The sequence below is a fragment of the Oncorhynchus masou genome, chromosome 17 (assembly GCF_036934945.1).
Source record: "Oncorhynchus masou masou isolate Uvic2021 chromosome 17, UVic_Omas_1.1, whole genome shotgun sequence".
Lineage (NCBI taxonomy): Eukaryota > Metazoa > Chordata > Actinopteri > Salmoniformes > Salmonidae > Oncorhynchus > Oncorhynchus masou.
The window spans coordinates 39,215,970-39,229,009 of NC_088228.1; the positions used below are offsets into that span (position 1 = coordinate 39,215,970).

General features: G+C 45.4%; 1 protein-coding gene across 1 annotated transcript in view; it reads right to left on the bottom strand.

The window, feature by feature from the left end:
* Positions 1–10,635: 10,635 nt before the first annotated feature.
* Positions 10,636–13,040, bottom strand: part of LOC135558221 (kin of IRRE-like protein 1) — a 132,072-nt gene continuing 129,667 nt past the window's right edge. The window contains exon 15 of the mRNA XM_064991949.1: positions 10,636–11,545. Coding sequence (XP_064848021.1) covers positions 10,913–11,545 — 633 coding nt within the window. The 3' untranslated portion in view covers positions 10,636–10,912. The remainder of the gene's footprint in view (positions 11,546–13,040) is intronic.

A 13,040-nucleotide genomic window follows, 5' to 3' on the forward strand; every position in this document is an offset into this window, starting at 1 on the left:
CTCAGGACATTGAATTTTAAAAGTGAATGTCACTCAAAACTCTGAACCTTTGGTCCACAACTCCATATAAAAATACTAAAAAATATTTCTAAATGCCTTTTTCTTCTTCTTCTATTTAGGTATAAATATGGATATTCTACTGTGCAAGTGATATAAACCAATACAATAATATTTGAGGATGGGGGACTGAGGGCATTTTGTACAAATTGTAGAGATTTATTCTCTTTCACCCGCTTCCCAAACACTCAGCATTGACCTCAGGTGGGTGAAATGTGGGGTAGTCGTAGATATGTAATGAGATGAGATTACAGAGGAGGAGGAAGGAGCATTTGAAGAAGCTTGCTACAGCTCCATCCTTTCCCGATTAGGTTACCTTATATAAGTGGTATACTGTATACAAAACTGTATTTCTATTTTGTTGCATTACGACCTGTCATTTAAATTGATTTTCATTTGGATTTCATGTAATGGGACACAACATAGTCCAACTTGGTGAAGTGAAATTTAAAATATTACTTATTTAAAAATATTCACCAAAACAAATTACAACGGAAAAGTGGTATGTGCATATGTATTCACCCTCTTTGCTATGAAGCCCCTAAATACGATATGGTGCAACCAATTACCTTCATAAGTCACATAATTAGTGAAATAAAGTCCACCTTTGTGCAATCTAAGTGTCACATGATCTGTCACATGATCTCAGTATATATACACCTGTTCTAAAAGGCCCCAGAGTCTGCAACACCACCAAGCAAGGGGACCCACAAAGCCAGCGGCACCATGAAGACCAAGGAGCTCTCCAAACAGGTCAGGGACAAAGTTGTGAGTAAGTACAGATCAGAAACTTTGAACAGCACATGGAGCACATTTAAATCCATTATTAAAAATTGAAAGAATATGGCACCAAAACAAACCTGCCAAGAGAGGGCCGCCCTCCAAAACTCACGGACCAGGCAGGGAGGGCATTAATCAGAGGCAACAATGAGACCAAAGATAACCCTGAAGGATCTGAAAAGTTCCACAGCGGAGATTTGAGTATCTGTCCATAGGACCACTTTAAGCCGTACACTCCACAGAGCTGGTCTTTACGGAAGAGCGGCCAGAAAAAAGCCATTGCTTAAAGAAAAATGTTTGATGTTTGGTGTTCACCAAAAGGCATGTGGGAAACTCCCAAAACTTATGGAAGAAGGTAGAAAATTGAGCTTTTTAGCCATCAAGGAAAACACTATGTCTGGCGCAAACCCAACACCTCTCACCACTCTGAGAACCCCATGCTGCCACCACCATGCTGTGGGGCTGTTTTTCATTGGCATGGACTGGGAAACTGGTCAGAATGATGGATGGCGCTGAATATAGGGAAATTATTGAGGGAAACCTATTTCAGTCCTTCCAGCAGGACAATGACCATAAGCATACTGCTAAAGCAACACTCGAGTGGTTTAAGGGGAAACATTTAAATGTCTTGGAATGGCCTGGTCAAAGCCCAGACCTCAATCCAATTGAGAATCTGTAGTATGACTTAAAGATTGCTGTACACCACCAGAACCCATCCAACTTGAAGGAGCTGGAGCAGTTTCTCCTTGAAGAATGGGTAAAAAGCCCAGTGGCTAGATGTGCCAAGCTTATAGAGACATACCCCAAGAGACTTGCAGCTGTAATTGCTGCAAAAGGTGGCTCTACAAGGTATTGACTTTGGGAGTTAATAGTTATGCATGCTTAAGTTCAGTTTTTTTGTCTTATTTCTTGCATGTTGTGCTAATCAAATGATACAAACCCCCCAAAATCCATTTTAATACCGGGTTGTAAGACAACAAAATAGGAAAAATGCCAAGGGAGGTGAATACTTTCGCAAGCCACTGTACCCCTCTTCTGGTAATGGAGAGTCGCACTCCACCGTACCATGAAGAGTCGAACCCCACCATACCATGGAGTCGTACCCCACCGTGCCGTGGAGAGTCATACTCGCCCGTATCATGGAGAGGGCACCCCACCGTAGCATGGAGAGTCATACTCCCCTGTAGCATGGAGAGTCATACTCCCCTGTAGCATGGAGAGTCATACTCCACCTTAGCATGGAGAGTCATACTCCCCTGTAGCATGGAGAGTCATACTCCCCCGTAGCATGGAGAGTCATACTCCACCGTAGCATGGAGAGTCATACTCCCCCGTAGCATGGAGAGTCATACTCCCCCATACCATGGAGAGTCATACTCACCCGTAGCATGCAGAGTCATACTCCCCCGTAGCATGGAGAGTCATACCCCACAGTAGCATGGAGAGTCATACTCCCCCGTAGCATGGAGAGTCATACCCCACCGTAGCATGGAGAGTCATACTCCCCTGTAGCATGGAGAGTCATACCCCACCGTAGCATGGAGAGTCATACTCCACCGTAGCATGGAGAGTCATACCCCACCGTAGCATGGAGAGTCATACTCCACCGTAGCATGGAGAGTCATACTCCCCCGTAGCATGGAGAGTCATACCCCACCGTAGCATGGAGAGTCATACTCCCACCGTAGCATGGAGAGTCATACCCCACCGTAGCATGGAGAGTCATACCCCACCGTAGCATGGAGAGTCATACCCCACCGTAGCATGGAGAGTCATACTCCCCCGTACCATGGAGAGTCATACTCTACCGTACCATGAAGAGTCATACCCCACCGTGCCGTGGAGAGTCATACTCCCCCGTAGCATGGAGAGTCATACCCCACCGTAGCATGGAGAGTCATACCCCACCGTAGCATGGAGAGTCATACCCCACCGTAGCATGGAGAGTCGAACCCCACCGTAGCACGGAGAGTCATACTCCCCCGTAGCATGGAGAGTCATACTCCACCGTAGCATGGAGAGTCATACTCCACCGTAGCATGGAGAGTCATACTCCACCGTAGCATGGAGAGTCATACCCCACCGTAGCATAGAGAGTCATACTCCCCCGTAGCATGGAGAGTCATACCCCACCGTAGCATGGAGAGTCATACTCCCCCATAGCATGGAGAGTCATACCCGACCGTAGCATGGAGAGTCATACCCCACCGTAGCATGGAGAGTCATAGTCCCCTGTAGCATGGAGAGTCATACTCCACCGTAGCATGGAGAGTCATACTCCCCTGTAGCATGGAGAGTCATACTCCCCCGTAGCATGGAGAGTCATACTCCCCCGTAGCATGGAGAGTCATACTAACCCTGTAGCATGGAGAGTCATACCCCACAGTAGCATGGAGAGTCATACTCCCCCGTAGCATGGAGAGTCATACCCCACCGTAGCATGGAGAGTCATACCCCACCGTAGCATGGAGAGTCATACGCCACCGTAGCATGGAGAGTCATACTCCCCTGTAGCATGGAGAGTCGAACCCCACCGTCGCATGGAGAGTCATACTCCACCGTAGCATGGAGAGTCATACCCCACCGTAGCATGGAGAGTCAAACTCCACCGTAGCATGGAGAGTCATACTCCCCCGTAGCATGGAGAGTCATACTCCACCGTAGCATGGAGAGTCATACTCCCCGGTAGCATGGCACAGAGAGTCATACCCCACCGTAGCATGGAGAGTCATACCCCACCGTAGCATGGAGAGTCATACTCCACCGTAGCATGGAGAGTCATACTCCCCCGTAGCATGGAGAGTCATACCCCACCGTAGCATGGAGAGTCATACTCCCCCGTAGCATGGAGAGTCATACCCCACCGTAGCATGGAGAGTCATACCCCACCGTAGCATGGAGAGTCATACTCCCCCGTAGCATGGAGAGTCATACTCCCCCGTAGCATGGAGAGTCATACCCCACCGTAGCATGGAGAGTCATACTCCCCCGTAGCATGGAGAGTCATACTCCACCGTAGCATGGAGAGTCATACCCCATAGCATGGAGAGTCATCCCCCGTAGCATGGAGAGTCATAGTAGCATAGTCTACTCCCCCATACCATGGAGAGTCATACTCCCCCGTAGCATGCAGAGTCATACTCCCCTGTAGCATGGAGAGTCATACTCCACCGTAGCATGGAGAGTCATACTCCCCTGTAGCATGGAGAGTCATACTCCCCCGTAGCATGGAGAGTCATACTCCCCCGTAGCATGGAGAGTCATACTCCCCTGTAGCATGGAGAGTCATACTCCACCGTAGCATGGAGAGTCATACTCCCCCGTAGCATGGAGAGTCATACCCCACCGTAGCATGGAGAGTCATGGAGAGTCATACCCCCCGTAGCATGGAGAGTCATACTCCACCGTAGCATGGAGAGTCATACTCCCCCGTAGCATGGAGAGTCATACCCACCGTAGCATGGAGAGTCATACCCCACCGTAGCATGGAGAGTCATACTCCCCCGTAGCATGGAGAGTCATACTCCCCGTAGCATGGAGAGTCATACTCCCCGTAGCATGGAGAGTCATACTCCCCTGTAGCATGGAGAGTCATACTCCCCCGTAGCATGGAGAGTCATACTCCCCTGTAGCATGGAGAGTCATACTCCCCTGTAGCATGGAGAGTCATACTCCACCGTAGCATGGAGAGTCATGGAGAGTCATACTCCCCGTAGCATGGAGAGTCATACTCCCCCGTAGCATGGAGAGTCATACTCCCCCCCGTAGCATGGAGAGTCATACCCCCCGTAGCATGGAGAGTCATACTCCCCCGTAGCATGGAGAGTCATACCCCACCGTAGCATGGAGAGTCATACCCCACCGAAGCATGGAGAGTCATACCCCACAGTAGCATGGAGAGTCATACTCCCCCATGGAGAGTAGCATGGAGAGTCATACTCCCCTGTAGCATGGAGAGTCATACCCCCACCGTAGCATGGAGAGTCATACCCCACCGTAGCATGGAGAGTCATACTCCCCTGTAGCATGGAGAGTCATACCCCACCGTAGCAGAGTCATACTCTACCGTAGCATGGAGAGTCATACTCCACCGTAGCATGGAGAGTCATACTCCACCGTAGCATGGAGAGTCATACTCATGGAGAGTCACCGTAGCATGGAGAGTCATACTCCCCCGTAGCATGGAGAGTCATACCCCACCGTAGCATGGAGAGTCATACTCCCCCGTAGCATGGAGAGTCATACCCCACCGTAGCATGGAGAGTCATACTCTACCGTAGCATGGAGAGTCATACCCCACCGTGCCGTGGAGAGTCATATACCCCCGTAGCATGGAGAGTCATACTCCCACCGTATACCCCACCATGGAGAGTCATACATGGAGAGTCATACTGCCCCGTAGCATGGAGAGTCATACTCCCCCGTAGCATGGAGATTCGAACCCCACCGTAGCATGGAGAGTCATACTCCACCGTAGCATGGAGAGTCATACCCCACCGTAGCATAGAGAGTCATACTCCCCCGTAGCACAGAGAGTCATACTCCCCGTAGCATGGAGAGTCATACTCCCCCGTAGCATGGAGAGTCATACCCCACCGTAGCATAGAGAGTCATACTCCCCCGTAGCATGGAGAGTCATACCCCACCGTAGCATGGAGAGTCATACCCCACCGTAGCATGGAGAGTCATACCCCACCGTAGCATGGAGAGTCATACCCCACCGTAGCATGGAGAGTCATACTCCCCCATAGCATGGAGAGTCATACTCCCCCGTAGCATGGAGAGTCATACTCCCCCGTAGCACAGAGAGTCATATCCCACCGTACCATGGAGGGTCATACTCCACCATACCACGGAGAGTCGTACTCCAAGCGTCTGCCAAATTGTAAATGTAATACCATGGAGCTTCACCATACCGTGAAGAGTCATACTCCACCCTCTCCACATGGAGAGTCATACCGTGCAGCACGTGGTCCTTGACCCACCAGTTGTTCTCTTTCTTGTCGGATGTAAAATCACCATATTGGCGTGAAGGCTATTATACTGTGATGCCTTGCATGTGTCCCGAATGGCACCCTATTCCCTATATAGTGCACATATTTTCATCAGAGCCCTTTGGCCTTGGTCAAAACTGGTGCACTACGTGGGGATTATGTTTCATTTTAATTCACTTCTTGGGGGCGCCCTTTGGCCATGCCAGTTGAGCAGTTTGTGGTGGCATCGAGAACAAGCAGGTTAAAAAGAGGTCCACTTACGGAGTACAAGCTGTCGCCTTGCCTGAGCACAGCAGTGACGCAAGACCATCTTCTTGAACGTGTAAGAGAGTGTGTGTGTTAATATCTGTGAGTGTAAAGAAGTGTGTGCATAATATTGAGAGCAGGTCCATAGATGTAGTTGTATACAGTCTGTTTATACTGTTTATACAACGTTAAAGTAATATAATCTTCATATCTTTACCCCAATGAGATTATAGTTGAAGTCGGAAGTTTAGATACAGTCCTGTGAAAAAGTATTTGCCAACTTCCCGATTTCTTATTTTTTGTCACACTTAAATGTTTCATATTAAACAGATTTTTATATTTCACAAAGATAACCCAAGTAAACATAAAATGCAGCTTTTAAGTGATAATTTTATTTATTAAGAGAAAAAAGCTATCCGAACCTTCATGGCCCTATGTGAAAAAGTAATTGCTCCCTAAACCTAATAACTGGTTGTTTGCGATAACTGACAATGAGTCTTTGACATCGCTGTGGAGGAATTGTGGCCCACTCTTCTTTGCAGAAGTGTTTTAATTCAGCCACATTGGAGGGTTTTCGAGCATGAACCGCCTTTTTAAGGTCATGCCACAGCAACTCAATCGGATTCAAGTCCGGACTTTGACTAGGCCACTCCAAAACCATTTGTTTTTTTTAAGCCATTCAGAGGTGGACTTGCTGGTGTGTTTTGGATCATTGTCCTGCTGCAGAACCCAAGTGCGCTTCAGCTTGAGGTCACGAACAGATGACCGGACATTCTCCATCAGGATGTTTTGGTAGAATTCATGGTTCCATCAATCACAGTAAGTCGTCCAGGTCCTGAAGCAGCAAGCAGCCCCAGACCATCACACCACCACCACCATATTTGACTGTTGGTATGATTTTCTTTTTCTGAAATGCTCGGTTACTTTTATGCCAGATGTAACGGGACACACACCTTCCAAAAAGTTCAACTTTTGTCTCCTCAGTATTTTCCCAAAGGTCTTGGGGATTATCAAGATGCCAAAAGTGAGACAAGCCTTAATGTTATTCTTGGTCATCAGTGGTTTTCGCGGAACTCTGCCATGGATGGCATTTTTGCCCAGTCTCTTTCTTATGGTTGAGACATGAACACGGACCTTAACTGAGGCAAGTGAGGCCTGCAGTTCTTTAGATGTTGTTGTGGGTTCTTTTGTGACCTCTTGGATGAGTCGTCGCTACACTCTTGGGGTAATTTTGGTAGGCCGGCCACTCCTGGGAAGGTTCACCACTGTTCCAAATGTTCTCTGTTTGTGGATAATGGCTCTCTACGTGGTTCGCTGGAGTCCCAAAGCTTTAGAAATGGCTTTGTAACCCTTTCCACACTGATAGATGTCAATTACTTTGTTCCTCATCTGTTCCTGAATATTTTTGGATCGTGGCAGGATGTCTTGCTTTTTGAGATCTTTTGGCCTACTTCACTTTGTCAGACAGGTTCTATTGAAGTGATTTCCTGAGTCAACAGGTCTGGCAGTAATCAGGCCTGGGTGTGGCTAGTGAAATTGAACTCAGCTTTCCAAAAAATGTGATTAACCACAGTAAATTCATGATTTAACAAGGGGGGGAATTACTTTGTCACATAGGGCCATGAAGGTCCGGATAGCTTTTTCCCTTAATAAATAAAATTATCACTTAAAAACTGCATTTTGTGTTTACTTGGGTTATCTTTGTGTAATACTAAAATGTGTTTGTTTAAAATTTGTTTAAGTGAGACAAATGTGCAAAAAAATAAGAAATAAGGAATACTTTTTCACAGCACTGTACACTTAGGTTGGAGTCATTAAAACTTGTTGTTCAACCACTCCACGAATTTCTTGTTAACAAACTATAGTTTTGGCAAGTCGGTTAGGACATCTACTTTGTGCAGGGGACAAGTATTTTTCCAACAATTGCATACAGACAGATTAATTCACTTATAATTCACTGTATCACAAGTCCAGTGGGTCAGAAGTGTACATACACTAAGTTGACTGTGCCTTTAAACAGCTTGGAAAATTCCAGAAAATTATGTCATGGCTTTAGAAGCTTCTGATAGGCTAATTGACATCATTTGAGGATGTGTTTCAAAGCCTTCTTTCAAACTAAGTGCCTCTTTGCTTGACTTCATGGAAAATCAAAAGAAATCAGCCAAGACCTCAGAAAAGCATTGTAGACCTCCACAAGTCTGGTTCATCCTTGGGAGCAATTTCCAAATGCCTGAAGGTACCACATTCATCTGTACAAACAATAGTATGCAAGTATAAACTCCATGGACCACGCAGCCGTCATACCGCTCAGGTATGTCTCCTAGAGATGAACGTACTTTGGTGCGAAAAGTGCAAACCAATCCCAGAACAACAACAAAGAATCTTGTGAAGATGCTGGAGGAAACAGGTTCAACAGTATCTATATACACAGTAAAACGAGTCCTATATCGACATAACCCGAAAGGCCACTCAGCAAGGAAAAAGACACTGTTCCAAAACCATCATAAAAAAGCCAGACTACGGTTTGCAACTGCACATGAGGACAAAGATTGTACTTTTGGAGAAATGTCATCTGGTCTGATGAAACAAAAATAGAACATTTTGGCCATAATGACCATCGTTATGTTTGGAGGAAAAAGGGGGAGGCTTGCAAGCCGTAGAACACCATCCCAACCGTGAAGCACGGGGGTGGCAGCATCATGTTGTGGGGGGGCTTTGCTGCAGGAGGGGCCGGTGCAATTCACAAAATAGATGTCATCATGAGGGAGGAAAATTATGTGGATATATTGAAGCAACATCTCAAGACATCAGTCAAGAAGTAAAAGCTTGGTTGCAAATGGGTCTTCCAAATGGACAATGACCCCAAGCATACTTCCAAAGTTGTGGCAAAATGGCTTAATGACAACAAAGTCAAGGTATTGGAGTGGCCATCACAAGCCCTGACCTAAATCCCATAGAAAATTTGTGAGCAAAAGTGTGTGCGAGCAAGGAGGCCTACCAACCTGATTCAGTTACACCATCTCTGTCAGGAGGAATGGGCCAAAATTCACCAAACTTATTGTGGGAAGCTTGTGGAAGGCTACCCAAAATGTTTGACCCAAGTTAAACTTCTGATCCACTGGGAATGTGATGAAAGAAATAAAAGCTGAAATAAATCATTCTCTCTCCTATTATTCTGACATTTCACATTCTTAAAATAAAGTGGTGATTCTAGCTGACCTAAGACAGGGAATTTTTACTAGGATTAAATATCAGGAATTGTGAAAAACTGCGTTTAAATGTATTTGGCTAAGGTGTATGTAAACTTCTGACTTCAACTGTATATACAGAGATGGTTGAGAGGAAAGAGAGAGAGAGTCAAACTGAGAGGTGTGAAGGCGAAGAGATATATCTAGGATGCTTTCTATCAGCATGTAAATAATCACACTCTGTGAAACACCCTCCTCTCCTCGTTTAAGAAAAGTACTCTCAGCTTATCTTTCTCTTATCATTTCATGTCTTCCCTCTGTGGCTTTCGCTTTATCAGCTCTCAGAGCTTAAGATTGCACACAATAGAGTGTTTGAGAGAAACTGTGTAAGATTGCTTGTGTATATGGGATAGAGCAAATATGTAGAGAGCAGAAATGTGTTGAGTGCATAGACCCCAAAAAATATGTACGAAGCTATCAATGACGTCATCCCATAGTTTCCTATGAGATCAGTGGCGCATTTGATGAAGTGTCATTTCAGCGTGTTGCAATCGTGGAAGAGTTTTTGGAAACATTGCATGGGCAATTTGAGCTACTCTAGGAAGTGATTTTGCAGGCTAGCTCTGTGCTGCCCCCTCTCATGGGGTTTATCAAGTTAAAGGCTGACCGAGGTACTGCAGGCTGACATTAGCAACGAAATGATCCCATAACTTTGTCTGCGTGTGATTTAAAGGAGTCGGTTCAAGGACATCTGGTGAAAAAGAATACATTATTGGTACCAATATTTGTGTATATAACAAAAATGTATATTCACAAATATTGACCACGAAGATCGGCACGTCCCCAGTCACTTTAATTAGGGATCCTGTTATCTGGAAACAATGACTGCAGTATTACGTCTTCAAATCCTCAATGCCCCGGGTGAGTGTATCTTTCTGCTTCACTCTGACAAGTGCGTTTGTTTTTAGGTGTATACAGTACATTCAGAATGTATTCAGACCCATTGACTTTTCCACATTTTGTTACGTTACAGCCTTATTCTAACATGGATTACATTGATTTATTTCTCATCAATCTACACATAATACCCCATAATAACATAGCGAAAACAGGATTCTATACATTTTTGAAAATGTATTACGAATAAAAAACAAAATTACCTCATTTACATAAGTATTCAGACCCTTTGCTATGAGACTGGAAACTGAGCTCAGATGCATCCTGTTTCCATTGATCATCCTTGAGATGTTACTACAACTTGGACTCCACCTGTGGTATATTCAATTGATTAGACATGATTTTGAAAGTCACACACCTGTCTATATAAGGTCCCACAGTTGACAGTGCACGTCCGTACAGACCGAGACATGTTTGTGTCGGGACACAGATATGGGGAAGGGTACCAAAACATTTCTGCAGCATTGAAGGTCCACAAGAACACAGTGGCCTCCATCATTATTAAATGGAAGAAGTTTGGAACCACCAAGACTCTTCCTAGAGCTGGAAAAAAACGATTTAATCAATTTTAGAATAAGGCTGTACCATAACAAAATGTGGAAAAAGTCAAGGGTTCTGAATACTTTTCGAATGCACTGTATGCACGTATCTGTGTGTATGAAAACCACTGTGTACTACACAATACATCAATCACACGTGTGTCTGCATCCTCTGCGTGTGTCTCTGATTGTAGTCCGTACCAGGAGGAGAGGAGTAGGAGAAGCGGGTGGAGGTACCATACTTCCCAAGCAGAGTTTCTGGACCAGGACCTAGTCCTTGGACTGGCCCTGGTCCCACCCCTTGTCCAGTCGGGTACATCTCATAGGCTGGCCCTACTTCCGTGGGCGGGGCAAAGCCCATCCGATAGGTGGGATACTTGGCGGGGTAGCCGTAGTTGTCATAGGTAGGCTGCGTGTTGCTGTCCAATAGGCCGCAGTCACTGGGGAATTCGCTGGTCTGTGAAGTGGGATGGGAGGGATGGGTGACGTTGGGCGGGGCTAGTGAAGCCCTAGTGAAGGTGTTGAACTGGGCGTAGCTAGTATGAGACATCCTGGATGGAGGTCGGGGGTCGTAGCACCCTGCCCGTGACCCCGGATTCCCCGGGACCCCTCCTGCCACCACCGCCCCACCGGGGCCCCCTGGTGGTCCACTGGCGGTAGCTCCTGTAGCTCCCCCTGGAGGGTTGGAGTTCCGGAACTCTCCCTGGTACATCATAGAGTGGGACGACGGCCTGGCATCGTCGTGGGTGGTCGCGCGGACATTGTAGTAGCCGTTCGTTGGATCCTAAGAATAGAGATGATGAGGAAATAGTGAGATTTTTACATGGGTTAAAATGTGAGGTTTGAGCATTATTTGAGGTGTCATCTAGTCTTGTTTGATATGTTGTGTGTAAGTTGTGCATTGTACTGTCCTAAGGATAGAGGTGAGGCGATAGTGAGCTTTTTTCAAGCTTACATGAGTGTTTCAATTTGAGATGTGAGCATATTTGAGGTGAGGTAGTCAATTGGATAATTTGTGTGAAATGTTATGTGTAAGTTGTGTATTGTGATTTCGTAAGGATAGTGAGCTTTTTACATGTGTTTTAATTTGAGGTGTCAGCATATTTGAGGTGTAAGGTAGTCATTGTGATATTTTGTGTTTTGGGTTTATGTGTATTGTGTTGTATACAGTCACCCATCTACACACAATACCCCATAATGACAAAGTGAAAACTTGCTTTTAGAAATGTTTGCAAATTTATTTAAAATGAAATACAGAAATATCTAATTTTCAATACATGTTAGAATCACATTTGGCGGCAATTACAGCTGTGAGTCTTTCTTGGTAAGTCTCTAAGAGCTTTGCAGACCTGGATTTACATTTACATTTAAGTCATTTAGCAGACGCTCTTATCCAGAGCGACTTACAAATTGGTGAATTCACCTTCTGACATCCAGTGGAACAGCCACTTTACAATAGTGCATCTAAATCATTAAGGGGGGGGGGGGTGGTGAGAAGGATTACTTATCCTATCCTAGGTATTCCTTGAAGAGGTGGGGTTTCAGGTGTCTCCGGAAGGTGGTGATTGACTCCGCTGTCCTGGCGTCGTGAGGGATTGTACAATATTTGCACATTTTCATTTAAAAAAAAAAATCAAGCTCTGGCAAGTTCATTGGGGATCATTGCCAGACATTTTCTAGTCTTGCCAGATTTTCAATCCGATTTAAGTCAAAACTGTAACTAGTATATTTGGCCATGTGTTTTAGGTTATTGTGCTGCTGAAAGGTGAATTTGTCTTCCAGTGTCTGTTGGAAAGCAGACTGAAGCAGGTTTTCCTTTAGGATTTTTCCTGTGCTTAGCTCTATTCCATTTATTTTTATCCTAAAAAACTCCCTAGTCCTTGCTGATGACAAGCATACACATAACATGATCTAGCCAATGCTTGAAAATATGAAGAGTGGTACTCAGTGATATGTTGTGTTGGATTTGCCCCAAACATAACATTTTGTATTTAGGACATTAAGTGAATTTCTTTGCCACATTTTTAGCAGTTTTACTTTCAAACAGGAAGCATGTTTTGCAACATTTTTATTCTGTACAGGCTTCCTTTTCACACTGTCAATTAGGTAAGTATTGTGGAGTAATTACAATGTTGATGATCCATCCTCAGGTTTCTCCTATCACAGCCATTAAACTCTGTAACTGTTTTAAAGACACAATTGGCCTCACGGTGAAATCCCTGAGCGGTTTCCTTCCTCTCTGGCAACTGAGTTAGGAAGGAAGCCCTGTATATTTGCAG